Source organism: Oryx dammah, unplaced genomic scaffold (genome assembly GCF_014754425.2).
Source record: "Oryx dammah isolate SB20612 unplaced genomic scaffold, SCBI_Odam_1.1 HiC_scaffold_7, whole genome shotgun sequence".
Taxonomy (NCBI): domain Eukaryota; kingdom Metazoa; phylum Chordata; class Mammalia; order Artiodactyla; family Bovidae; genus Oryx; species Oryx dammah.
This window is the reverse complement of record NW_024070191.1, coordinates 25,269,503-25,291,314: the sequence shown is the minus strand read 5'-3', so window position 1 is coordinate 25,291,314 and position 21,812 is coordinate 25,269,503. Positions and strand designations below refer to the sequence as shown.

General features: G+C 44.8%; 1 protein-coding gene across 3 annotated transcripts in view; it reads right to left on the bottom strand.

The window, feature by feature from the left end:
• Positions 1–8,479, bottom strand: part of RBPMS (RNA binding protein, mRNA processing factor) — a 202,308-nt gene extending 193,829 nt beyond the window's left edge. The window contains exon 1 of one of the 3 annotated variants that reach the window (XR_005721459.1): positions 7,734–8,308. Coding sequence is in view for 1 of the 3 variants with exons in the window: in XM_040242895.1 (XP_040098829.1) it covers positions 7,734–7,799 (66 nt within the window). In the remaining 2 variants the exon portion in view is untranslated. Of the gene's footprint in view, positions 1–7,442; positions 7,673–7,733 lie in introns of those variants that run through there. The other 2 variants (XR_005721460.1, XM_040242895.1) reach the window with 2 other exon arrangements.
• Positions 8,480–21,812: the final 13,333 nt, after the last annotated feature.

Sequence of the window (21,812 nt, the reverse complement as noted above, 5' to 3'; positions counted from 1 at the left end):
GTTCCCAAATTGAGAGTGCATTTAAAATTTTGCTTTAACTTTTTCTGAGAATGTCCCGCTCTCCCCCTCACCCCGCCCCCACCCCACACCTTAAAAAAAAAAAGCTTCCAATTTTAAGTCAATTGTCCATCTTTTGCTGCCTACCCTCACAAGTTTCCTAGGAACTGGGGTCCCACACCCTCTCCAATTTTCTGGGCACTCAGTTCATATTTACCCACCTTTTCGATGACCAGCTACATAATCTTTTTGTTACTGTTGAGTCCCTAAGTTATGTCTAACTCTTGAAACTCCATGCATGGACCGTAGCCCGCCAGGCTCCTCTGTCCATGGGATTCTTCAGGCAAGAATACTGAAGTGGGTTGCCATGCCCTCCTCCAGGGGATCTCCCTGACCCAGGGACTGAACCCACGTCTCCTACACTGCAGGCTGATTCATTACCCCTGAGCCCCCAGGGAACTCCCACAGAATCTTGAATTGTTCTGAAAATTTCTTTGCAAGATCAGACCTCTGCATCTCAAACCCAACCTCTTCACCTCCCGGTTGCCTTCTTTTCTACCCCTTTCAAAGTAAATTTTCTGGCTTCTACAAATACAACCACTACGCAGCTAGATCATCCGAAAGAGAAACCCAAGAGGCTCCACGGATGGAGCTCCTAGTCTCCTCTCTAGAGCATCTGACAGTTACTGCAGCCTGTGAACACCTCTCCTGCCCCTGCCAGGCTCAGTCACCAGCAGCAGCTACTGTGTTATTTTGACAGCAGGATTCCTGCAGCGTTAGCCTTGAAACCTAATGCATCCACTTCCGCAATGGCACATCCCAGGATGCCATGTCCCCCTTGCACAGAAGTCCACTCCCATCACAGGAAGTGTGCTGGTCCCTGGCATGGAAGGGACTCCTCCATCCCTCCCCCACCCCAATCATCCATACTTCCCTTTCTCCCCTGCTTGTTTTACCTCTTAAGCCTCTATCTTCATAGAAGGCCCGATCCCTTTGCCTGGACCATGTTTCCCCTAATGCCTCAAATCCTTCCCTCAGCTGGAAAAAAAAAAAAAAAAATCCCAGTATCACCTCTCTTTTTAAAAAGTTTCCTTTGATATAGCTCCATGACCCTCTCCCTTCTTAGGGTGTTGACTGGTTTCCAGCTCAAACTACTGCCTCAGTTAACCGAAGACAAGGCCCTCCCCACTAAACCTGGGAGCAACTTAAGAGTCGGAGCTTTGTCCCAGGTCTTGGCTTCCTCAGAACCTTCAAGGCCCCAAGTCACTCAGGATCTCAGTCACCTCCCCATATAACAAGTTTCACCACTGCCCTGATCGCTACATTGGCTCACTATGGGGATGAGCCACAAGATACACATAAAAGTGCTTGGCCAGGACTCGGCACAGAGTAAATACTCAAAAGTTAATAATTCTTACCTGGGTGAATGGCTAAAAAGATTTCTGAAAATTTCCCAGGATCAAGTAGTTCAGAATTTTCGTTTTTCTGCACTCAGCAAAGATGTGCGTGCGTGCTCAGTCGCTGAGTCGTGTCTGACTCTGCGTCCCCATGGACTGTAGCCTGCCAGGCTCATGGGACTTCCCAGACAAGAATACTGGAGGGAGTTGCCATTTCCTTCTCCAGGGAATCTTCGTGATCCAGGGATCGAACCAGAGTCTCCTGCATTGGCAGGCAGATTCTTTACCACTGAGCCACCTGGGACACCCAGCAAAGATGACCAGGCCACAAACTAGGCAACTCTGCTCTGATCAGCTCTGCAGTCAAGCACTCCCCACTTGCCCCCAACACACACAACGCACTGAAGTGGTTTGCAATATCCTCCCCACACACTTAAGGGACGGACGTGAGTCGGTGCAAGTTATCCCCACAGGGCAGACAAGGTCATTCCCGATGACACCCTCCAATCAACAGAGCATCACTTTAAAGGCCTGGTCCCAGCTGGCCTCAAGCCCCACAGAGCCAGGCTGCCACTTCTGCCCCAGCTATTACTAAGGTTCATTCTCTTCATTCCTTCCTAAATTTTTCCTTTCACCAAAGCAAGCACTGTTCAAGAGGACCATTTGCATTCCCCTTCCCCTACCCCTGGGCAGACACTAAGGTGCCAAATGAAAAAGAACACAAACATTCCAAAGTGGCAGTCACACAGGTCACACAGAGCAGGCTCATTTGGGAATGCTTCTGTCGCATCGAACTGGAGCTCCCAGAAGGCCTGGTCCGAAAGCTCAGAACGGATCCCACAGCAGACACCACATTCTAACAGTGAAGACCCAGCTGCACCTGGAGATGAGCGGGCCCACATTGTTAGATGGAACAGGCACACTGGCCTCCGGGCACAAAGGGAGGCTGCAGGTGACAGGTTGGGGAGGTCACTTTGGAGGAGTGGTGGGGGGTCCATCCTTCACAGGCTCTAAATTGCACATGAAGTTATTAAGTGGCTGCTTTTTGAGAGTTTACCTATTCAAGGTCATCACCGCCACTCCTACCAGTAAGGATATTGCCTATGTTCATAAGTTGTTCATCAAGAATTATATGTGCACACAGGTGTAAGTGTGTATGGGTGATACTTACCTGGGGAGGTGCTGGGAATTAGAAATACTCTGGTAAGGTGGCAGGGTTTTTTCTGTTTTTTTTTTTTTTTTTTTTTAAGATAATGATCCAGGAGTTAAATGTTGACAGAAGAATATAACTTCTGGAATTCTGAGGAAAGTCATCTCTTTGGGATAAGACATTCAGGTTGACAGGATCTTGCAAAATGCAGGCTGAACTTTGGCTTTTGCCTAGAAAGCAGCTCAAGCTCAACCAAGAGGGGAAAACTGGTTGAAATAAATGGTGTGCAGAATATTACGGAGCACCAAAAGCAATCTTGAAGGTCATATTTAAACTTCACCAAGTATTGACGGAGTTGGGCACCAGAGCATCCGGCAGTGTATGTGTGGATGGATTGAGAAAGAACATCAGAACAAGGAGAGCAGGTTAAGATCACTAGGGGCAGACAGGACAGGGAAATGAGTGACATAAACATGCTAGGAGGAATGGAGGGCCGATTCCTGGGGCAAGGCTTGCGAGCAAAATGAAACGTGGCCAACAATCGTTTTTTGACACCTACAGATACTGCAAGGGTATTTAACGAAATCTTCTAAGCAAAGACCTAGAACTGCTTCTGTGCCTATCTATGTTCATTACAGAAAATTTAGAGAACCCAGAAAAGCAACAGAAGGTAAATACAAAGACCTGTAATCCACGACACTGTTTGTATTCATATTCAATTATTTTTAAAAATTGGCATCACATAATAGCAAACTTTTATTTTTACTTTTTTCATGTAATGTCATGGGAATTAACTCAATTAAAATGCAGATGCTGGAAGAGAAAGTCGGATTCTCTACTACAGCATTCAAAGAGAGGTAAACACTGATTCCAGATTTCTAGCCTCCAGAACGGAGAGAATGTTTTAAGCCACCCCCCCAAAAAAAGTGAATACACATAGGTACATTCTTTTAAAATGTGGCTTTTTCTCTTTGAGGAATTACAAAACTATTTACTTAGCAATTTCCTTGTTAGTGAAAATTCACAAACTATTTATGTCTATAAGTAACCAATGTTCATCCTATAAATCAATCTTTGTGCATGCTTATTTCCTTAGGGTAAATTTCTAAAAATAAAAGCACGGAATAAAAGGGCTTGAAAATTTGACACAGACCGCCAAAGTCCTTCCGAAAGCCGCAATAATTCATGCCCTCATCGCAGCGCCCAAGAATTCCCATTTTATTCCCCATCACCAATGTCACAGTTCTATCCTCAAAGTGGAAAATTAAGATGAACCTGCAAAATTTACATGAAAGCATCTCCAATGAGAGCATTAAACACACAAATGCCCTTAGAAACAGATGACTGCATGTGAGCATCAGGGTTTATCATGGAAATTTTAAAACCACTACTGGAAAACTAAGGACATGCCATATTGGCAGTGGTCTTGCAGCATCATTTTACTATGAAATCATCACATTTTCATCCAAAACGCTGTCACCAAATCCTATTTATGACTGAAATATAAGTTTACTGTATTTGATTTGATTTGGAGTAACAGACTCCAAACTTGGTTAAACTGTACAAAACCACTCTGTATTTTTCCCCAGGTCAAAATACTGATTAATCTTAATGCTCAATGAAAACCTGAGGTTGCCGCATCAAACCACCACACATTTCTCTGTGCCAATTATATCAGAAACAATTTTCTTCATGACCCCAGTTATTTGGAAAAAATTACAAAGCACTTTAAAAGGTAGAATGCGAGGTAAAGATCTGTATTAAACTTCTGAACACCTGACTTTGTGATTTCTGACCACCATCTGCCAAACATCTTTTTGATCAATATTCCAACAAGGCCAAGTTTTGTTTTAAAGAATGTTCACAGCAATTTAAGGAGAAAACTAACACCAGTGCTTCGACATAAATAACACACCTTTTAGAAATGATTTGTAATCAGCCTGAAAAGTGTCCAACGGCATACCATAAAAGTAAAAATGAGACCAAGTTATCTGATTTCCATTTTGAAAATTCAGGGATCAAAAACAATATCTACTACTAGACTTTCAATATACAGAACTTCAAGCCAAAAAATTATGTCTCTTACATATTAACAGTAGTGAAATTTGTTAAGTGTGAAGTATTTGAAGAGAAGAATGTTTAGTCCAAAAGTAGAGGTAAATTCGAGGAATTTTTTATTAACTGTAAAGCTATGTAAGAAAAGCTCTACTGCCTGTTATTCAGTCACCCAGTCCTGTCTGCCCCTACACAAATGTATACAGAAGCCTTGTAAATCTCAGACGCCATTAAGATTTTGACAACCAGTTCTTTACCGGGACAAGTTGCATAAGATTACGCATGTGCAGCACACTAGAAGCCAGAAAGCCAGATGTATCTTCTCTCTTACACTATTGGCTAGCCAAATCTTAAAATTATTTTTCCTCAAAGTTTTAAATATTACCCAAAGCAGTCTCAAAAACTTCCAACCTTACTTAAAAAGCTGCAGAAATGCTCCTAGGTCTCAAGACTGTTCCTTCTATAGCAATGGAACTAAAGAGTTTCAGCATCATTGTTTCAGAGTGAGATTCAGAAGCTCTCAAACCAGGAGGTGGGCCGCTGATATGTACCAGAAGATAAAAGGAACACACTTAAATGGGGGGGGAAGGGGGTAGAATAAAACCTGGATTTTGTCAATAAAGTCTAAATAACCCTGATGATCTAGGAAATGAACTATTTTCCCTCAAAGATGACTGGACTGACTCACCAGCTCAATGGCTACCAGAAGCTACAAAACACTCATCATTATGTGTATCCTCCACCGCGGCTTTCCAATGTGTTTGAGGACAAACTGCTGATCCCTGGGTGGGCAAGGGAAAGGACCATTTGGGTGGTTTTGTATATTGCTGAGCACATTAATGGGACTCAAACACATGTCTTTTACTTGTGGCTTTCAGGGTTGGGGGAAAAAGGAGGAGTTTTTCACAAACAAAACATAAACTCCAAACAGGGAAAGGCAAAATTATCTAGATCATTCAGGCCAACTTCTTTTACCGAATTTTTAACATCATAAAACCTCTCCCTTCACGGTGTATCTGTTTTGTCTACTCCATCTCTTGTACAGCTTGGGTTCTAAGATTTTTCAATCTGTCTCCTTATTTTTAAAACAAGTATCTAGCTATAAAGACAGATACTTTCTAGAACCACGGGCCATTTCCACCTGATAAAGGAAGACTTAACAAGACAATAGGACAGGTTAAGAGACAGCGATTGTATTGGGATCACCTGTGATTTTACTGGTACCCAGCCTTGCACATATAAAGACACCCAGGGTTTGGGCGAACAGGCCAGTGCTGCAGGCAGTTAAGCTGAGCTGGGTCAAGCAGAAAAACCTGAGTTTTCTCTGCTTAATTCTGTCAAATAGTTTATGGTGTGCCAAAAAAAAAAAAGTCTTTGGTTTACCCTAATGAACTTTTACAAGTTTCTCTTTCAAGTGAAGAGAGAAAGATGGTTTCATGTGATATAGTCATACCCTTAGAAGTCAACAGATCGCCAATCTAAGTGAAACAGAAAGGTTTCTGAAGCCATTGCAACTCCTTAAATAAAGCTACCTTTTTTTATTAATTATAAAAAATACTCCAGCATTTTCAAAAAAAAGCTATTTTTAAATTTTATTTCAGTGGTAGGGAAAATAAAATAGGAAAGTAGCCAGTGAGGTTCAAGAAAAAAAGCAGAACTTGCAATTCAAGTCTCCATCTTTTTGAAAGAGAAGGAATGTCAGTACTATTCCATCACTTGCAATTAAAAAAACCAGCATGTAAAAACAATGCTTTTCAGAACAGTTTATAATAATAAAGGCGATTTGCTCAGGTGAGACGGCAACTTCAGGCTCAACAGCATTTCACCTGGGTTGCACCCACGAACAACTGTTAAGAGTAAAATCTTGTGTTATTTTGCATAATATTTGGCTTGGTCTCGGAGCTCTCCTGTCTTCCCCATTTAAATAGTTCCCAGTTTACAAGTGCTGAGGGCTTAAGTGTATTAAGTCCTCAGCAACCTTGGGCTTCACAATCAGAATTTTAGTTTACACACAACATAGTATTTCCATAATCATCTCAACACCCTAACCGCTTAGGAATCAGTTCACCTTTCTGTAAGAATGCTTTTATCTAGACTGCATACTTTCTTGCATCTACACATACTCTAAAGTTCCTTTTGGAATGTTTCAGAATTTCCTGGGCTTTTCAAAAGGTAGGCGGAAAACAGTGTTTACTGGGTTCTAGATAACGCACCTACAAGAACAGAGCCCATTTAACAAGATAACGCAAATATCCCAGTTACAAAATTCTGAAAGGATTGTTCAGGAGTTCCCCCACATGTACTGAGTTTTGTTTCTACCAAAGGAACGCTCTGCAGCCGCAACATTTTTACCGTTGTTAGGGACGCACCACATAAAATTTACGCTCAGACGTCAAAGTCCTATTAAAACAGTCTGGATCAACACTTCGCGAGTTGCAAAGTCTGAAACTCCAGCATGCTGCGTCCCACAACCGCAACGCCCCTAAATTTACAAAACCTAATCAGCCAGGTTCGGGGTCTTTGACTCATCAGAGAAGAATGCGGCTGATGAGTTATCTATTAATCCAAAACGCCTTAGCTGGGAAAGATATTTCACCGAGAACTTTTCGCATAGAAACTGTGGGGGTTGGGGGCGGGGGGCAGGGAACGGAAGGTGTCTTTTCATGAGACCTTTCCCCGAGTTTCTTCCCTAAACCACACAAACACACACCCCACAACTTCCAGCCCCAGACCCAGCACTAAGTGCTGACCCTCCGGGTCCCAATCATCTGAGGTCACCCAGGAGTCAGCTCTCGATTCCGCTTTTAAAATCCGGGGCAAACAAAGCTGACCATTATACTTACAGAGGTCTCGGGAAAGTCCTCAAAGTTACGCAATTTTCAGGCACGCAGATGCGCGTGGACCCACCAAAACACACTCTCCGATGATACACCCTCATCCCGTGGCCGCAGTCTGGGGCTGCGTCTCCACGCCAGGACGATTTCCAAACCCTCGGTGCCCCTGCCCCAGCGCAGCCCGGCGCCCCCGGACCCGCGCCCCGCCGGCCGGCCGGCCGGCCACCCACCCGCACTCTGGGCAGAGCCCGCGGCCGCCGTCCCAGGTCGTCCCCGCCCCGGCACCGAGCCGCTCCGTACCTCTTCCTCCTGAAGGTTGGCCTCGTTCGGGGTGTTCTCCTTCTCGGCTTTGCTGCCGTTGTTCATCTTCCCGGTCCTCCCTCGCCGGGCAGGGCTGGGGCGCGGGGCTGGGCGAGGGCGCGCTCGCCCACTTCTCCCTTCCCCGGACGCCGCGGGCTGGAGTCGGGGCAGCGGCGGCCGGCGACTCAGGAAGTGCGAGGGGGAGACGGGGCAGGGCGAGGCGCCGGCGCAGCGCGGAGGGGACGGAGACAATCGCGACCCGCGAGGGAGACCTGGAGAGGGCGGGCGGGCGCGAGGGAAGGCAGGAAGGAAGAAAGGATGGGGCGAGGACGCGCGTCCCGGGAGTGAGTCCGCAGAGCTGGGGATGTGGCCGAGAGGGGCTGGGGGGCGGCCGCTGGCGCGGGCGTAGCAGCTGCTGGAGGGAGGGGGCGAGGGGTACCCCGAGAGGAGCGGGAGGGAGGTGCGGGACGGCGGGGCGCGGCGGGGACCCGGAGAGCCGCTGAGTGCGCGCTCCTGGCTGGCTCTGGGAAGTCCGGGCTCCAAGCAGCTCCCCTTCTCTCGCCTGCCTGCCTCCCTCCCCCCGCTCTCTCCTCCCTCCCCTCCCCTCCTCCTCTCTCCGCCCTCCCTGGACGTGGGCTGCCGGCTGGAGCCCGGAGGGACGGGACGGGGGACGGCAGAGCCCCCCGCGGGAGGAGGGGCCGCGCCGAGGGCCGCAGCCCCGCGGCCGGATGGCGCGCGCTGGGGAGGGGCGGCGGGCGGCGGGCGGAAGCGGCGGACCCCGGCCCCCGGCTCCGCGGTAGGTCGGAGGGCGAGGGCCGAGGGGGAGGGCAAAAGGCTGGGTCCGCCCGGCACCTGGAGGCCGCCCGGCCGTGCGCGCCGCTTGGAGCGGGGCTCTGGCGACCGGGAAGTGTGATGTATTACTTTTGTTTGCTTGCTCGCTCTTCACGAGGGATTCGCTCCCCAATCCCTCCCCCTCCTCTTCAGTACCTAGTGGGCAGCTGGTAATGACAGGATGCAGGAACTGGGGTGACGTCCGGGGGCAGCCCGGGCCGGGCCGGCGTTTTCAGGGCGCATCTTCAAACCCCATCTCCACGCCGGGTCCTCCGAAAGTTCTCCGGCCGCCCTTGCTCGGACTCCTCTACGGCCCTTATCAGACTGTCCTGGAATTGTTTACCTGGCTGCCTCTCTCACCCTTTCGGGAGATTCTTCTTGGAAGACAAGACCGGGCCCTGTTTGTCTTTTGATTCCCATGGCAGTTTGAAAACGCTACCTGGTATATCGTAGGCACTCAATAAATATTTGTTGGTTGAGGGAACATTTCTCACTGCCAGCCGAGCTGGAGGCCAAGACAGATGATCTGAGGGTCAAAGCCGCTGAAAGAAGGGAGGCTCAGCATACTGGGAGGTGAGCGTACCATGCCTGTTGGCTCCTCGCCCGCCGAAGGAAGAACTGCCTGGTTTCTGCTTCCTCCTCTGACATAGAAGTAGTTCAATTCCTCTCCCAGGAGTTTGTTATTAGAAGAGATTGTAAATTGACATAAAACTATAGCACCTGGCACCCATTCGGACCCAGTTGTTGGCTATACTTGGAAGCTGACATGGTTAATTTCCACTTTTCCTGCGCCACCGAGAACTTTTCCGATATTGTATCATTTAAGCTTTCAAACTGAGTGACCGCTGCTGCTGCTGCTGCTCCTAAGTCACTTCAGTCGTGTCCGACTGTGTGACCCCCATAGGCTCCCCCGTCCCTGGGATTCTCCAGGCAAGAATACTGGAGTGGGTTGCCATTTCTACAAACACATAGTTTAAAACTCTAAACATGGGTAGATTCTCCTTCATTTCTCACTCCCTGGGTTTCGCACAACAAGCTATTCCCTTCCAGCCTCAGCGACGATCACAATTTCTAATTATGTATTGGCTTGCTTCAATCTCTTCCCCTTCCCCCTTCTGCCCCCGCCCTCCTCCCCCACTAGACATTCTTCACCCTGGACTGGTTTAAGTGCTCCTGGGAATGAGATGGGGGTGGTGACGGAGTTGAAGATAAGGCTTCTGCTTTTAGGGAATTTAAAGTGGTGCCCTGGAGACAAGATACCCCAAACAGCTCCGTGGCAACATCGCCAGAACCGCAGGTCCTGGTTCAACGTAGAAACCGAAGAAAATAATTTGCTTTGAGAGCATTTTGAAAAGAAAAAAAAAGCAGGAGTGATATTTGGATTTACATATTAAATTAGACTTCTCTGGGGTTGGGGTGGAGATTTTGATAAAAGATTCCATTGCTGTCATGATGTCATTTCTCTCTAAGGGAAAAAAAAATACCCCGGATAAAAATAAACCAAGAGACTATCGAAATTGCAGTTAAAGTTCAAAAGAGGTAAGAGAAAAGTTAATCTGGAAACTGGCCCTTTGCACTTCCAGTCCCTCCCTCAGTTATATAAGGAACCACGAGGGGGCAATGTCTTTCTGAGCAATGGCAGAGTGGTGGTCTTGGGCCCATGTGCTGACCACCAATGCCAGCCACTGGCCATTCTTTGCCCTCCTTGGCCATTCTTGCCTGTTCCTGAATACACTTCACAGAAAGATATTGTCTAACTGGAGCCTGGCAGAGGCCCAGGAAAAATGACAATAGAACTAGTCTCTGAACGTCCCCATTAGACTCCACTTAGGAGTAGGTGGGTGTCCTGTGATTCTAGGATGCTGGAGAACTTCCCCTAACCCCATCCAAGGAAACGTGGCTTAATCTCAAACACAGAACCTGATGCCTTTGTCTTTAAGCCAAGTTGGCACCTTGTCCGTTGTTAAAAGTCAAAAACCTCTGGAATAAAAAAATGAGAATATGTTCTATGGAGAATCCTTGTCTGGCCTGTTTCTTATTGTGTCCACCCAACAGGTAGTAGGCACTTGATAGTTACTTTGGAATGAATAAACACATTCTTATCAGGTATTAATTCTAGGGCGTGAATGATTCAAACAGACCCTTCCAAGACCTTGCAGGAGGGGCTGGATTAGTGGAGGTCTCTCGGCATGGAGAGCACCGCAAAAGCACTAGGCAGGTTCCTGGTAGTGGTGTTTAGTCATTGTTCTGTAGTGGGAGACCCTCGATAGAGACTTGTGCAGGAGGGGATAACTGATGAGATTTCGAAAAATAAAATCACACACACTGACAGACACATCAGGCAATTTACAACAAAGCAGGGAAATTTACAACATATAGTCAATGGTGAGGGTGAAATTCATGGTGTAATATACCAGAAAAAGAGGGACTAGTATTTTGTCCTTTGTATGAAGAATAAGCTTACTTGGAAGAACAATAGAGTTAAGTTGCCAACAAAACTCAGTGAAAATCTGTAAATAGACTGGCTATTGATAAAGCTTTGTCAGTGAAGCAAAAGAGAGAGGAGGACAAACAGTTGAATCAGGATTTAAATGATCTTTATGACCTGATTTACTACTTCAAAGAAAGACAGTATCAAAATGAGTTTCCAGACATGCTAAGAGTTATCAGACAACAAAGGGATTTTATATTCCTAGAAATACAGGGCTAATGACCAAGAAACATCTGCTTACCCCCCTGCCCACCGCTTTGCTTCATTGCTTCTGGCCTGCAAGGTTCTTTACTAGATTGAGAGGGAAATATTCTATGCACCTGTAGTTTTCATTACTCATCTCTGTTTCTCTGGCAGTGTTCATTTTGAAGTTTGCTTTAAGAAATCAAAACCTGTAATTATGTCTTAAATGTTCCTCTCTGGGAATTGCAGACATTAAAGGTCTATTTTGAGGCAGTTTGCGTGTCATGGGCTTCATAACTCTGTTAGCACCCGTGGCAGAAAGCTGCAGGATCTACCACAAGTGTTACGATTGTCCGTTAACTCTTTTACATCCTTTGCTGGACCAAAAATGTAGCCACAGGCTACATTTGATTGGTTTTTGTCCTTCTTAGTACTTCTCTCTCCCTCACCCCATCCCCATCCACCTCCAGGCCATAGTCACCTTCCCCTGATTTTATTTATTAATTTTTAATTGTGGCTAAAAACATACAACATAGTATTTACCACCTTAACCTCTTTTAAGTGTAGGGTTTAGTGGTGTGAAGTATGTTCACATTGTTGTACAACATCCTGATTTTTACCTCCTAAAACAATTCTGAGATTCAATTACTTCCCTCCAACATTTATGGAGGCCCACGCAGCCACATGAAGAGGCCCAAGTGGAAGAGAATTAGGTCCCTGGCTTACAGCTGAGCTTGCAGCAGACAGTGGGGAGCAAATGCCAGACTTACGAGTGAGTTATCTCACAAGTGGACACTCTTGTCCAGTTGATCTGTCCCAGCTGACACCACATGGAAGAGATGTGAACAGTCGTCAATGAGTTGTTTCCCCAATTGCAACATTTTTAGCCAAAAATCAAATACTGTTGTTTGAAAACACTTAAGTTTTGGGATGGTTTGTTATACAGAAATAGATAACTGAAACATAATTTGCATACCTAGAAATGGGATTCTGGTGTCACAGTGACCAACCCAAACAAGTGGCAGTGACTTTGGGGTCAGGTGTTAGATAGACGCTGGAAGAACTTTGAGGAGTCTGCTCATGAAGATCATTTTTTTTTTTCTACTTTTTTTCTTTCTTTTTTGGCCACACCCTGTGGCTTGCAGGATCTTAGTTCCCAGACTAGGGATTGAACCTGTGCTTCCTGCCATGGAAGCCCAAGTCCTAACCACTGGACCACTGGGGAAGTGCCAGAGAACTTTGTTTAAGGACACTGAGTATTGTCACTGCAGGCAAGAGAAAAGGGGACCCCATTTACGTATTGGAAGAACAGTTAGCCAAACTAGCCTCTATTATGTAAAAGATACCTAATGAACATGTGGATCTAGCTAGATCTGGATAGAATGTCAAAAGGATTGGATGGTTTCTTTTAGACGTTTTTGATTTAGCGCAAGAGAAGTGAAGTGAGCTAAAGGAAAAAGGAACTACTCCGTTTTCATTCAGAATCTGGGGGAAATCTAAAGAAGCCAGGACTTACTGGATTTGAGATAAAGCTGCTTTATTCCTAGATTCTCCACTCTCAAAATATGGCCTCAGAGTAAAGCTCAAAGCCAGGGTGCTACCAGAAAAATCTGGCCTTAAGTAAAGTTCAAGACAAGGACGTTGGGGACTTCCCTGATGGTCCAATGCTGATTCCCAATGCAGGGGGCCCAGGTTCTATCCCTGGTCTGGGAACAAGATCTCACAGGCCGCAACTAAAGAGTCCACGGGCTGCAACTAAGATCAAAGATCCTGCATGCTGCAACTAAGACCCAGGGCATGGCCTGAAAAAAATAAAACCACAAGGATGTAGTGAGAAGACCCCCGTGGTAGGCAGCGTCTATGGTGGCCCCCAGTGATCCCTACGCCCTGGTACCCAAGCCCTGGTATAAAAATTCTTCCCCTGGAGTGTGGGGTGGACACACATGCATGTATTCTCAGACATTTTAATTGTATCCTATTCTTTGCAACCCCATGGACTATAGCCCACCAGGCTCCTCTGTGCCTGGGTTTCTCCAGGCAAGAATACTGGAATAGGGTGCCATGCCCTCCTCCAGGGGATCTTCTCCACCCAGGGATTGAATGCATGTCTCCTGCATTGCGGGCGGATTCTTCATCACTGAGCCATCAAGGAAGCTTGAGCTGGACATAGTGACTTGCTTTTAATGACTAGAACATAGCAACAGTGATGGATATCACTTCCAAGGTTAGATTACAAACAGACCTCAGCTCCCATTGTACACACTCTCTCTTGCTTTCTCACTTGCTGCCTCTGAGGGAAACCAGCAGCTATGATATTGGATAGAGAGGCACATGTGGCAAGGAGTGGTGGACGCGTCCATCCAAGCGTCAGCAAGGAACTGAGGCTTTCAGCCCAGCAACCCACGAGGAGCTGAATCCTGCCGACAACCATGTGAGTATGCCTGGAAGCATTCCGCTAAGTACAGCTTTAGTTAGATAAGACCTATTACAGACTGAATGTTTGTATCCTCCCCCAAGTTCATATTATGAAGCCCTAATCCCCAATGTTGAAACTCCAATACTTTGGCCACCTGATGCAAAGAACTAACTCATTTGACAAGACCCTGCTGCTGGGAAAGATTGAAGGCAGGAGGAAAAGGGGACGACAGAGGACGAGATGGTTGGATGGCATCACTGACTCAATGGACATGAGTTTGAATAAACTCCAGGAGTTGGTGATGGACAAGGAGGCCTCGAGTGCTGCAGTCCATGGAGTCGCAAAGAGTCTGGACATGACTGAGCAACTGAACTGAACTGAACTGAATCCCCAGTGTGATGGTATTAGGATGTACAGCCTTTGGGAGGCAATTAGGTTTAGATGAGGTCACGAGGGAGGAGCCCATATGATCCGATCAGTGCCCTGATAAGAAGAGACACCAGAGCTTCTGGCCCCTCTGCTCTATGAGTATATAGATGGTCATCTGCAAGCCAGGAGGAGGGCCCTCATCAAAAGCTAAATTGTCTGGAACCTTGATCTTGGACTTCCCAACCTCCAAAACTATAAGAAAAAAACAAAAGTTGAAACCACTAGTCTATGTTATCTTATTACTGGAAACTGACACAGATCAGGTTGACATCTTGGTTTACAACCTTTAAGAGACCTTAAGGCAGAGGACCCAGCTAAGCAGAGCCTGGATTCCTAACCAACAGAAAGTGTGAAATGAGTGAAATATAACAGTTTAAAGCCATTAAATGTCGAAGTAAATTGTTATACAAGAAGAGAATATCTCAGAAAAATTTAAGGTAGTACCTTATAGATCCTTTCAACTAGAGAGCAGGGCTTCTGGGGATCTAAATGATGATGTCCCTTAATAGTGTGCAAAGGCAGAGAAGGTAGAGAGGGGTCTTTCTTTTCTTTTTTTGGCCTGCACCTTGTGGGATCTTAGAAGTGTGGAGTCTTAACCACTGGACTGCCAGGGAAGTCCCTGAGAAGGGCCTGTCTTGATAAAAAATATGAATACGGTTTTTGCCTAAGAGAGATGATTGCAACTTTAAGTATATGACACTTCTGGCTTTTTAAGGATTTCTACTACTTAATAGCTTGCACTGAAATAGAAACTATTAATATTGAAAAGAGGTCTCTGGACCTTCAGTGTTATACACAGGCTGAGGAAACTATTTATTTGCAATGATGAACTGTTTCCAAAAGGAAAGATAACTCAAGATGCATGAAAGAGTCACTGAGAATTACTCCTAAAGATCAGGAGTGGGCATAATTAAGGAAGTGATATCATTTGACCAGATGGGTTTCAGAATTGCTAGGGACCAGTAGCCACCTCCCTCTCATATTCTTCCCTTTTTAAATGGGAGTATTTATTATGGGGTTTCTGTCCCTTCCTTACCATTAGGTGTTGGGTATGTGAAAGACAATTGTGCTCATCTCACATGCTAGCAAAGTAATGCTCAAATCCTTCAAGCTAGGCTTCAATAGTATGTGAACCAAGAACTTGCAGATGTACAAGATGGATTTAGAAAAGGCAGAGGAACCAGAGATCAAATTGCCAACATCCATTGGATCATAGAAAAAGCAAGAGAATTCCAGAAAAACATCCACCTCTGCTTCATTGACTACACTAAAGCCCTTTGACTGTGCAGATCAAAACAAATTGTGGAAAATTCTTCAAGAGATGGGAATACCAGACCACCTTACCTGCCTCCCAAGAAACTTGTGTGCAGGTCAAGAAGCAACAGTTAGAACCAGACATGGAACAACAGACTGGTTCCAAATTGGGAAAGGAGTATGGCAAGGCTGTATATTGTCACCCTGCTAATTTAGCTTCTCTGCAGAGTACATCATGCGAAATGCCAGGCTGGATGAAGCACAAACTGGACTCAAGATTGCTGGAGGGAATATCAATAACCTCAGATATGCAGATGACACCACCCTTATGGCAGAAAGTGAAGAGAAACTAAAGAGCCTATTGATGGAAGTGAAAGAGGAGTGTGAAAAAGCTGGCTTAAAACTCAACATTCAAAAAAGTAAGATCATGGCATCCAGTCCCATCACTTCATGGCAAATAGATGGGGAAACAATGGAAATAGTGACAGACTTTATTTTCTTGGGCCCCAAAATCACCTCAGACAGTGACTGCAGCCATGAAATTAAATGATGCTTGCTCCTTGGAAGAAAAGCTATGACAAACCTAGACAGCTATTAAAAAGCAGAGACATTACTTTGCCAACAAAGGTCCACATAGCCTAAGCTATGGTTTACCCAGTAGTCATAATATGGATATGAAAGCTAGACCATAAAGAAGGCTGAGTGCTGAAGAACTGATGCTTTTGAACTGTAGTGTTGGATAAGACTCTTGAGAGTCCCTTGGACAGCAAGGAGATCAAACCAGTCAATCCTAAAGGAAATCTACCTTGAATATTCATTGGCCACCTGATAAAAAGAGCTGACTCACTGGAAAAGACCCCGAGGCTGGGAAAGATTGAGGGCAGGAGGAGAAGAGGGTGACAGAGAATGAGATGGTTGGATGGCATCACTGACTCAATGGACAGGAGTTTGAGCAAACTCAGGGAGACAGTGAAGGACAGGGAAGCCTGGCGTGCTGCAGTCCAGGGGTCGCAAAGTGCGACATAATTAAGCAACTGAACAACAAATGTGAAAGATATTTTGTCTCTTAAGTCCACTGATCTTCAGATCAAAAAAAAATTGTGTCTGAGGAGCCGTAGGTAAGGAACATACCAAGGAGCCACATGTGTACTTGGACCTGACTCAGATACTGCTATTCTAGACCAGGGACTGGCAAACTTTTCCCACGTAGGGCCAAATAGGAAATATTTTAGGCTTTGCAGGTCACATGTGTGATCCCTGTTGCATATTATTCTTTGTCTTTTATGATCCTGAATAAATCTAAAAACCATTCTTATCTCAGGGCTGTACAAAAATAGCCCACAGGTGAGGTTTGGCCCTCAGACTGAAAAGTGAAAGTCACTTAGTCCTGTCCGACTCTTTGTGACCCTATGGACTGTAGTTCACCAGGCTCTTCTGTCTGTGAGATTCTCCAGGCAAGAATACTGGAGTGGGTTGCTATTTCCTTCTCCAGGGGATCTTCTGACCCAGGGATCGAACCCAGGTCTCCTGCATTGCAGGCAGACTCTTTACCTATTGAGCCACTCTGGACTTGATAGTGACTTGATCAACCCTTATCCTAAGCTATGAACTGGTAGATAATGTGATGAGATATTTTGATATTTTAGGGAAGGAGACAAGTATATTTTCATCTGGGAGGAGGATATATTATGGCCACAAAGTGGATGGTAGTAGCTAATCTTCAGAGAAAGTGAAAGTCACTCAGTCGTGTCTGACTCTTTGAGACCCCATGGACTATAGCCACCAGGCTCCCCTGTCCGTGGGATTCTCCTGGGTAAGAATACTAGAGTGGGTTGCCATTCCATTCTCCAGGGGATCTTCCCTATCCAGGGATCAAACCTGGGTCTCCGCCATTGCAGGCAGATTCTTTACCATCTGAGCCACCCGAGTTCAGATAACAAAAAAATCAAACATGGCGCCAAATAACATCACTTTTTGGTACATACACATGACTCCTGCCATCCAGAGGTAAAGGCCTGTTTCTACTTCAAGCAATAGTATGTAGAGGAAATGACAGTCTGGCAATTCTGCACCTAGGCATAAAAAATTTCTGGGGAGGGTTTCCCTGGTGGCTCAGTGATAAAGAATCTGCTTGCCAACGTGGGAGACACAGGTTCAATCCCTGGTCTGGGAGGATCCCACACGCCTTTGAGCAACTAAGCCCTTCTCCAGGGGATCTTCCCAAACCAGGGATTGAACCTGCATCTCTTGTGTCTCTTCCATTGGCAGGCAGGTTCTTTACCACTGGGAAGTCCAACATATATACACTACCATGTGTAAAATAGATAGCTAGTGGGAAGCTGCTGTATAGCATAGAACAGGGAATTCAGCTCCGTGCTTTATGATGACCTAGACGGATGCCATGGGGGTGGGGTGGGAGGTCCACGAGGGAGGGGACATATGTATACATATGGATGATTCACTTCGTTGTAGAGCAGAAAGTAACACAACATTGAAAAGCAACTATACTCCAATAAATTAAAAAAAAAAATTCTGGCATCTTCTGTTTCCTCCCTCTTGAAACCCAGCTTCCATGTAATAAGAAAGCACAAGAAGTCACCGGGAGAGGCCCACATGGAGGAAACTCAAGCCCTAGCCATGCTCCTTCAACCCCACTCAGCTTCATCTGAGTTCCCGCATCAGCAGCCAGCCTTCAGAGTGAGCTGGCTTGGTGGTGGATGCTCTCCAGTGAGATCCCGCGGCTGACACCACATGGAGTAGACAGGCTTTCTCAGGATATGGCCCAAATCGTAAATACCCTTGTGAGCAGGGCTTCCCTGGTGGCTCAGATGGTAAAGAATCTGCCTGCAATGCAGGAGACCTTGGTTTGATCCCTGGATTGGGAAGATCCCCTGGAGAAGGAAATGGCAACCCACTCCAGTATTCTTGCCTGGGAAAATCTCATGGACAGAGGAGCCTGGAGGGCTACAGTCCATGGGGTCACAAAGAGTCAGACACTGAGCGACTTTTACTTCACTTGTGTGCAGGTAAATGATTCTTGTTCTCAGCCACTAGGTTTTGGGCTGGTTATTTATGTAGCAATAGACAATAGAAAACACTGGAGCAGAGAAGAATGAAAGCCAAGTTCTGCAAACCAGGAAACACTGGACATTCTTAAGGACGGGCCAGCATGGTACCCCTCCACCCAAGAGTTAGATTTGTAGAACAGTGAAGATCGCAGATGCCATTTCTGCGTGTACTTTCCTTTCCACAACAAGAAAAGTGGAATTGAAAAAATATACACAGTGCCTTCAGAACCTCAATAAAATTCGCTAAATACATGATGATAAGTAGAAAACAACAAAGCCAGATTGAGGTGTGGCTGTAGGGCAGTTGGCAAGCACGCTTTTGATAAGTGACTTTTTTTTTTTTTTGGTAACCGATTTTATAGCTGTGATTTGAATTTGTGCTTCAGGAAAATAACAAATTAGCAAATGTCTCTGGCCTTTTAGAGACACTTAAAAACAGTCAAAAGTCAAATGCTAAAATAAACATGGTAAATGCCTACCGTACTCTAACTTGTTGAGAATGTAAAGAATTTATACGTGAGTATTAGGGATAAGGCTGAAGTTTTCATTCATTTAGTCATTGTTAAGAACTGCCTGAGGGACTTCCCTGGCAGTTCAGTGGTTCAAACTCCAAGCTCTCACTGACAAGGGCCTCGGTTCAATCCCTGGTTGGAAAACTAAAAGCCAACAAGCCACACAGCATGGCCAAAAATTAAATAAATAAATAGAAATACATTAAAAAAAAAAAAAGAACTGCCCTTTAGAAAGAAATCTTTAGTGGCTTGTATAGATTTGAGTGAGTTGAAATGGGAGATGGGAAACAGGAATGGTGAGTGGTCCATGGACAAGCAGAGAAAAAAGGATGGACGTGAATGCCGTTTCCAATAGGAAAGCTGTGTAATGTAACAAATGACTGAACGTAGGAGCTAAGGAAGAATAAGGCATCTGACCTAAAAGCCAGGTTTCAAGGCTTCAAGGATTTAGTGATGCCAACTCCAGAAAGAAAAAAAAAGAAAAAAAAACAGATGTCAGGAAAGAGTTGGTTGTACGGTTAGATGAGCATCAAGTTCAACATCAAGTTTATAAGGTTTGCAAGTGTCAGGATCACGCTGATGGTTGGAAAATGGGTCTGCAACCCAGAAGAGATAGGAGCTAATATGTATATTTGGGTGCCATCAGAATTGGAATCATAGGTGAGCTTAAAAAAAAATAAGAGATTGACGAATAGAATCTTAGGAAGCATCTATGCTAAGACAGCACAAGGAGAAAGACTAGCCAGAAAAGAGGCAGACCAAGAAGTCAGATATAAAAGGGGAATAAGCACACTAATAAAAATAATACCAGCTAAAAGCACTGGCCAGGGAACGGTGCTACAGACTTTATGTGGATTGTCACATTTTATTGTTTGAAGACGGCAGGAGAAACCTACACGTTTCTGTTCACTCTGTTCCAAAATCTCCAATAAAAACACAGAAAAGATTTCTTGCTGTGGCCGTTACCATTTAAGACGTAAATTAACAAGGATAAAGAGAATGAAAGAGAACAACAGCAATAAAATTGGGGGAAGCTAAGAAAATGAAATCCTAAGCCTGATGGGAGAAAATTGAGAAGCAGTCTTACACTGAAGAATCCCCAAAAGCTTTGAGAGCAGCTGGTAGTGTGGAAGTGAGAGTGAAAATGGGGCTCTAGCCTGGAGGATTGATCGAAAGGAAAGTGTTTTGTTCCCAGATTCCTCTTTTTTTTTTTTTTTTGCACATTTTATTGTTAACATTTTAAGTCTCTCTCCTCTTTTTTAGGAATATCCAGCAGAAAAAAGAAAAACAGCATGTTTTCCTATTTATCGGAAATTAATTTCTCTTCTAATGAAAAAAACCTCATTGGGACTTCTTCGTTGGCAGTCTAGCGGTTAAGCCTATGAACTTCCACTGCAGGGCACATGGGTTCGATCCCTGGTCAGGGAGTTAAGAAGTCACATGCCACAGAAGTGAAAGTCGTGTCTGACTCTTGGTGACCCCATGGACTGTACAGTCCCTGGAATACTCTCCAGGCCAGAAAACTGGAGCAGGTAGTCATTCCCTTCTCCCTGGGGTCTTCCCAACCCAGGGATCGAACCCAGGTCTCCTACACTGCAGGCGGATTCTTTACCAGCTGAGCTACCAAGGAAGCCCCCACATGCCATGGAGCCTGGCCCACCCCCCAAAAAAAGCCTCATCAAATCAGTTTAAATATAAAGTAAGTAGATAAATTTTTAAAAGACAAAGAAATAGGACTAATTAGATAAGATAAACATGAGTGGCTGAAAAGTTGCAAAACTAGATCTTTGTGTGTGTGTGTGTGTGTGTGTGTGTGTATAAATTTAAGGTCTCAGTGATCCTGAGCATTACCACAATTTTTACCCTAAGTGACCTATATTAAAATGTATGTATGACTAATCTTTGTAAATGTGAAATGGATATTCTCTGACTGAAAAGGTTCAAAACTAGAGGCTGGATATATTCGTCTTGGTCCAATAGATTTTTTAAACAGTTTGTTTCAACAATTTATTTAATTGGTTTGCTTTAAATTTATTGTTTAAATCAATTTTAATGTGTATTTTAAAAGTTATTATTATATACTAATACTCTATACCTGCTTTTTAAATTAACCACGTTATGAATGTTTATCTGTATTAAGACACCTTAGATTTTCCTATCTAATCTTTTTTTAAGCTTTGAAGAATGCCCCTATGGGTGTTCAACTTGTATGAGTGAACATTTAAGTTGTTGACAGTTTCTTAATATTAAATAAGGAATATCCAGGCAGAAATGTCTTCATACATTGCCTGATTATTCCCCTTGAATACATTCTAAAGAAATTGCTTGGTCACAGTCCCACTACTAGGCATATACTCTTGTGCGTGTGTGCGTGCATGCTAAGTTGCTTTAGTTGTGTTTGACACTTTGTGACCCTATAGACTGTAGCCTGTCAGACTCCTCTGTCCATGAGATTCTCCAGGCAAGAATACTGGAGTGGGTTGCCATGCCCTCCTCCAGGGGATCTTTCTGACCCAGGGGTCTAACCCATGTCTCCTTTGGCTGCTGCAGTGCAGGCAGATTCTTTACCGCTAAGGCACTGGGAAAGCCCATACATCCTGAGAAAATCATAATTCATAATTCTGAGAAAATCATAATTCAAAAAGACACATGTACTCCAATGTTCATTGCAGCACTATTTACAATAGCCAGAACATGGAGGCAACCTACATGTCCATCAGTAGAGGGATCGGTAAAGAAGCTGTGGTATGTACATACAATGGAATATTACTCAACCATAAAAAGGAATGGAATTGCATCAGCTGTAGTGTGGTGGATGGACCTAGAGTCTGACATACAGAAGTAACTCAGAAAAAGAAAATATCGTATATTAAAGCATATATATGGAATCTAGAA